Source organism: Balaenoptera borealis (genome assembly GCF_965194805.1).
Source record: "Balaenoptera borealis genome assembly, chromosome: 1".
Taxonomy (NCBI): Eukaryota; Metazoa; Chordata; class Mammalia; order Artiodactyla; family Balaenopteridae; genus Balaenoptera; species Balaenoptera borealis.
The window spans coordinates 169,158,803-169,164,941 of NC_138860.1; the positions used below are offsets into that span (position 1 = coordinate 169,158,803).

At 59.1% G+C, this 6,139-nt stretch overlaps 1 protein-coding gene across 4 annotated transcripts in view; it reads left to right on the top strand.

The window, feature by feature from the left end:
* COL16A1 (collagen type XVI alpha 1 chain) overlaps positions 1-6,139 on the top strand; it is a 50,674-nt gene that overhangs the window by 36,200 nt on the left and 8,335 nt on the right. For 3 of the 4 annotated variants that reach the window (XM_082399309.1, XM_082399307.1, XM_082399308.1), the window contains 9 exons: positions 809-853; positions 964-1,017; positions 1,308-1,343; positions 1,701-1,763; positions 4,198-4,269; positions 4,481-4,534; positions 5,195-5,239; positions 5,446-5,490; positions 5,808-6,038. In XM_082399309.1, coding sequence (XP_082255435.1) covers positions 809-853; positions 964-1,017; positions 1,308-1,343; positions 1,701-1,763; positions 4,198-4,269; positions 4,481-4,534; positions 5,195-5,239; positions 5,446-5,490; positions 5,808-6,014 — 621 coding nt within the window. In that variant the 3' untranslated portion in view covers positions 6,015-6,038. Of the gene's footprint in view, positions 1-808; positions 854-963; positions 1,018-1,307; positions 1,344-1,700; positions 1,764-4,197; positions 4,270-4,480; positions 4,535-5,194; positions 5,240-5,445; positions 5,491-5,807; positions 6,039-6,139 lie in introns of those variants that run through there. The other variant, XM_082399310.1, reaches the window with a different exon arrangement.

Genomic DNA, 6,139 nt, shown 5'->3' on the forward strand with positions numbered 1-6,139 from the left:
AGATAACAGATGAGTAAACAGCTACATATAAATTATGAGAGGTAGGACCGGTGGAGAAAATCAAGCCGGGTAAGGAGCTGGAGCCATGAACAGGAAGCATTAGACAGAGGGTCAGGGAGGCCTCTCTGAGGGGGTGGCATTTGAGCTGAGCCCTGAATGGAGCTGCGGGGGTGTGTGGGAGCATAGACAACCAGCACATGGTTGTCTGTGCTGGCGAATCCCAGAGGGAGAAGCCACGGGTGAGGGTACCTCAGGGACAGATTCGAGCCATCGAATGATTTGGTAAGGTTTCAAGAGACCTAGAAATGGTGGGGGATGGTGGGCATCCTAGGTAGAGGAGACAGTTGTGCAAATGCCCAGTGGTATGATTGTATAGTGTTCAGGGAACTGCAGTCTGGCCAAGCCAGGCAGAAGATAAGAAAAGGAGAGGGAGGTGAAGCAGGGAAGGGTGGTTGGTATCAGATCACAGGATGCCTCAAAACCCAGCATTCAGTTGGCAGAGGGGAGCCATGGAGGATGTTGGAGCAAGAGAGTATTATAATCAGAGCTGTGTTGAAGCAGAGGAGATGGCAGCCTCTTGCTGGCTGGATTAGAGCAAACCAAGAGATGGCAGAACTAGTTAAGAGACTGGTTCAGTAGCTCAGGCAAGGGAAGGGAAGCCTGAACAGACCAGGGAGAAGAATCCTGCAGCTTAGAGGGGCATCCCACCACGTCCCTGCCTCTGCTCTGTGCCCCGTCCCCTGCCCCATACCCTGATCTCCCGCCTGCCCCAGTCAGAGTGACCGATTCTGCTCCTTTTTGTCACCAGGGCCCACCAGGATCTGAAGGCCTCCCAGGTCCCCCAGGCCCAGCAGTGAGTGGGGAAGGGGACAGGGAGATGTGGACATGGGGATCCCTGATCCTGCCCTGGAGTCTGGGGACAGGAAGGTTGGGTTCTAGATGCATTGTTCTCTGTGGTGACAGGGTCCCCGAGGAGAGCGAGGACCCCAAGGGAACTTGGGTGAGAAAGGTGACCAGGTGAGTGGTGGCAGGGACCTATCTAGCTGTCCTCCCCCGATGGTCACCCTCATGTACGGGACGGGGTGGGGGAGGGGGCGCAGTGACCAGCTCTAGCCTCCCACCCCCCACCATCCTTGAGCTGTAACCTCTCACCTCGTGCCCAGAGCCTCACCTGCTGGCCATTTGGGGCAGAGTGGAGGACAAGGCCCGTGACTTGAGGCAGCCTCACGCTGTCATCCTTTCCACCTGGGTAGCCAGGCAGGAGAGAGAGGGTGGCACAGCCAACTGTCCCTTGCTTTCTTCCCTAGGGATTTCAAGGCCAGCCGGGCTTTCCAGGCCCACCGGTGAGTGCACACACAAAGCCAGCTCTGTCCGATGTGATCCCATCTGTGAGGGGCAGGCTTGGCCAGGCCAGGCTGGGTGAGGGTGGGCCTAGGGAGGGGAGGGAAGAGGCACGGGAAGAACAGAGGAATGGCCTGGGTGGCCAGGCCTGATTCCAGGAGCCAGGACCTGGAGAGCAGGGCCTCCTGGGTGGGCCCCAGCCCAGCCGCCCAGCCAGACGACGTAATGCTCCTGGGTGGTGTTTCTGGGAAGTCAAAACGCATCACATTAACAGTGGTGAAGCACACCCAGGAGGAAGAAGGAAGGGGAGCTGCTTTCCAGCCCCGCTTTCATTCCTGCCTGCTTCTTTGTTGATTTAGGGTCCCCCTGGATTCCCAGGCAAAGCTGGAGCACCTGGCCCACCTGGCCCCCAAGCGGAGAAGGTGAGCAGGACCCCAAGTTGGCCACAGTCACAGCTCTGAGCCATCAGAAATTCAAGGACTAATTCAGTTACATCAAGGGTGGGCAAAGAGACCTCCAGGATGAGCCCAGCAACTGCTGTAGGGCAACAGGGCCGGGGCAGACCAGTGGACCCCTAGGGCTGACAGCTGGGCCCAGGATGCCCACTGGCCTCTGTGCCGCCGAGGTTCCCACCCAATGGGAGAGCGTGGGTGGGGAGGAGGCAGAGGGGTGTAGTGAGAGGTGGGCCACTAGATGTGACAGGCCAGCCCCGGCCAGCTGCAGCTCCTCCAGGGGAGGGCGAGGAGTTGAGGGAAGGAGGGAAGCACATCCAAGACTGGGCACCCCGGGCCCTTCAGCAGGAGGAGGTCTGGGCCTTCTGGGTCTGACAACAGCAGGAAAGGGGAATGGGCCTCCTGGGAAGCCATGCTCAGGGTGTCCCCAAGGGCCAGAGAGGGCAGGCGTGGCCTGTGACCTGGTGACAAGGGTGGGAAGGAGCAGCAGCTGGGGAGCCCCCGCACTGGCCGCCCCTGGGTTTGGCTAGATAAACTTTGGGACTAGCTCTGCCTTGCTCTGGAGGCTGACATCCTTGTCTCAGCCCATCCTCTGGGCTCTCCAGATGTGACAGGTGGGCAGTGTAATGAGGCCCCAAATTGACTTCTAAGCTTGGGGTAGGGGGATCATAGCCCACAGGGAGGGGCAGGAGATCTGCAGCTTCTTGGGGAGCCTCTTTCCTCTGAAAGCTGGAAAGGACTTCTAGAAGGGCCACCTTGGTCTAGGTTCTCACTGTTCGGGTGAGGAAATGAAGCCCAGAGAGGCTGAGGGCATCCCAGGGATGCACAGGGAGACAGTGACGGAGCTGAGACTTCCCTCCCAGCTCAGGAGAACCCTCAAGCCCCTGGCTGCATCCCCCCACCCCAGAGCCGGCACCTATCAGCTACGGTTGAGGCAGTGGCGGGTGCCACCTCCCTTCCCTTCTCTGTGGGGCACCTGAGTGGCGGCCCCTGCCAGAGTCTTCCGTGCTGCCTCTGTGCCCGAGTGCTGCTTGCTCTCCTTAGGCCGGTCATTGCAGAGACTCCCAAACCTCTGGCCAGCGGTTCTCCATCCTGACTCCCTGTGGGGCTGCCATTTCCTGGGGCTGTGCTGACCCCTCCTGGTAGCTGGTGGCATGGCAATGCCACCCTGAGCCCTTTTCCCCCCCTCTGTGGGGTCTCTAGCTGGATCCCTTCCCCTTGGTGACCCCCACAGCCACTGCGCCAGGGCAGCCTCCCTCTCCCCACTGGGGAAATGCTGCTGCCTCCCCACTTAGCTACCTGCCTCCCCCTCTCTTCTCCGATAAACATTTGAATTCACACGTTCGCTCTCATCATTCCCCTGCTTTGAACCATCAGTGGCTCCCCAGTGCCCGTAGTGGTGTTTTTCAGACTTTATTTTGTAGTCCCCAAGGCTTTTTGTCACACAAAATCTCATATGAACGCTCAGTCTATAAAACAGATGCAAGTGGAGCTGCTCTGGCTAAGGCAAGGGTAGGAGTCCTGGAGTCCCACCCCCTTGGCCTCCACTTTGTGCCCCCAGCCCCTCCAGGCTCCTCCAGGAACCCCCAGGCCCTGAGAAGTACAGTTTGAAAACTAACGATCTGTTTGATAAAATCTAGTACAGGGTTTCAGGGCCCTCCTCCAGCCTCCTCTCCGCACCCCCCCCCACATCACACGGGCTCCCCAGACACCCCAGCTAGACCAAGCATGTGAACACCTCCCAATCTTTATCCTTCTCTGAAGTCCTCTGTGGCATGCCCTTTTCTCCTAAACCTACCCAAATCCCAGCATCCTTCAGAGCCCAGCACCTGCTAACTCTCCTGTGACACTTTCCCTGCCCCCGACCAGAGTGAGCTGCTCCCTCTCCTCAACTCCCAGGGCCCCTTTCTCACACAAGGCACCTAGACTGTTGCAATGCCCGTGATGGTCCTGGGCCTGTGACTCTCGCTGGACCGTGAGCTCCTCGAGGGCAGGGCCCACCCTTTTTCCATCTGGGGGAACCAGAGGCCACATAGTGCTTGGCACCTGGCTGGGGTCAACATGAACTGAATCTGTGCCCTCACTTCAGCCCACATTACCGAGCACCCACCAGGCCAGTCCTTGGTCAGCCCTGAGGAGGGCGCTGGACCCAGTAGGCTCTGTCTCTTCCTCGTGGAGCAGTGCAGAAAGGCGGATGCTTGGCAGATGAAGACAGATTTTCTTGGGGGAGTGGTGTGTGGGATACAGCCAGTTAGGCCAGAACCGAGCTGGGGTTCGAAGCCAGCTGTCCTGACTTCCAGTAGTCACCGGGCCCCGTGGCCGGGGTCTCTTGTCCTGCCGGTGTGTGTCAGGGGGAGGGAGGGGGGCAAGGCCCCGCTGACTTTGCTGGGGGGCTCATTTCCAGGGCAGTGAAGGGATTCGAGGTCCATCAGGCCTGCCTGGTCCCCCTGGACCACCAGGATCTCCCGGGATTCAGGTGAGCATGTGCGCGCTTAGCCTGACAGGTGTGTGTGTGTGAGTATGTGTGTGTGCTCATGCACGCATGTGTGTGTGTCTGTGTGTGTGTTTTAGGGGTGGGAGTTGGGTGAGGGGTGGAGGGGGTGAAGAGGGTGGAGGGGCTGGGTTAGGCCTCCCACCTCCTAGGGCTCCAGCACAGGCGTGCGGGAATGCCTTTTTCCCATTTCCAGGGCCCTGCCGGTCTGGATGGTCTGGATGGGAAGGACGGCAAGCCTGGCGTGAGGGTGAGATGGTGGGCCCAGGGGGGCCCCCCTCCTTCTCCTTCCTTCTCCAAGAGCCAAAGTCAAGGGAACCCTGATGAAGGGAATTGAATTCCACTGCCCCACACCTCTTTCAGGAGGTGCCCCACCTTCCCTCGGTCTGCCTCTCACCACACCCCACTTCTCTGATGGCACCAGAGCCCCCTGGTTTCTCTGTTCTCCCAGTTGCCTTAACCAGGTTGGATGAGCTGGGTCTCACGAAAGGCAGGCAGTGAAGGGAATAAATTTATACCCAGAAACTCAATCAGCTGAAGAAACTAGGCTGGGTGTCAGAAAGAATAGGCTGCAGACAGGGAAGGACTTGAGTGTCCCTGGCTCCTTGGATCTGATTTTTCTGGGGCATCTGAAAAGGATGGGGCCATGGCAAAGGGCAGAACATCAAGGTCAACCCCCTTCTGTACTCAAAAGAAGGAAAACTGAGGTTCAGAAAGGGACCGGGATTCACTCAGAGTGCACAGCCAGTCAGAGGCTGAGCCCGGCTTGGAATCTTCCCTGTGCCCCATGCGACAATCCCTCCATCCTTGGAGAGCTGGGGGAGGGGCTGGAGAAAGGGGGAGACTGATGAATGAGTGGGTACAAGCTGGACAAAGCTCTTGTCTCAGTGCCCCTGGTCTCTTTCCCTAGGGGGACCCTGGTCCTGCTGGCCCCCCCGGACTCATGGGACCCCCGGTAAGTTGAGCTGCAGGAAGGAGCTGGGAGCTGGGAGGTTCCAAAGCTGGGCAGGTGCCCTGATGGGTGGGGCAGCTCAAATCCACATCCCCTGTGGACATGTTATGACTTTGGATGGATTTGACTTGTCTAACCTGAGGAAAGAGGAGTGGGAAGTGGCCTCTGCATGAGGTGGGGGACGTGGCAGCTCCTGCTTTTTCTTCCAGGGCTTCAAGGGAAAACCGGGCCATCCCGGCCTCCCAGGACTGAAGGTAAGGGCCTGGTGACTTCTGCCAACTGGGTTTTCTCGGCTTTTCTCAAGGTCTGACCCCGGGCAGATGTGGCAGTCTAGCCGGAGTGGAGTGTCACCTGACCCTTGGCTAAGATGCCATCCCAGCATCCAGGCCTTCTGAGGCCACCGGTGCCTGGCCGACTGGGTTGGGGCTTTGCCATCTGCCAGCCCGAGGGCATCAGAGGGCCCCTGGCCAAAGCCGGGGCATGTGGCAGGACTCCTCTGATGTGGGGTCAGCTTGGGGTGTGGGAGCCAAATGGAGGTCTGGTGAGCCTCAGTTGCCCCTCTCTCCTGCAGGGTGACTGTGGAAAGCCTGGTCCCCCGGGCAGCAGTGGCCGCCCCGGAGCAGAGGTAAGGGCCTGGGGTCTATGCGTGCTGCCTTTAGACAGCCCTTGGGTTCTGCTGAGTCCAGGACGCAGCCACTGCCTCCACCTTCGCTGGCGAAGTGGCAGCCTCCTCTCCTTGCCTTCTGGGGGAGGTTTTGCCCAACACTGCACATCTTGACCTTCCTCCTCTTAAGTATATAACCGGTTTTCTCTCCCTACGGGCTATTGGGTCATTAACCCATAAAGGCCTGGGCTCTACCTTCCCCCTCCAGCCATACTCATGGGCAGTGCTGGGTCCGCTGC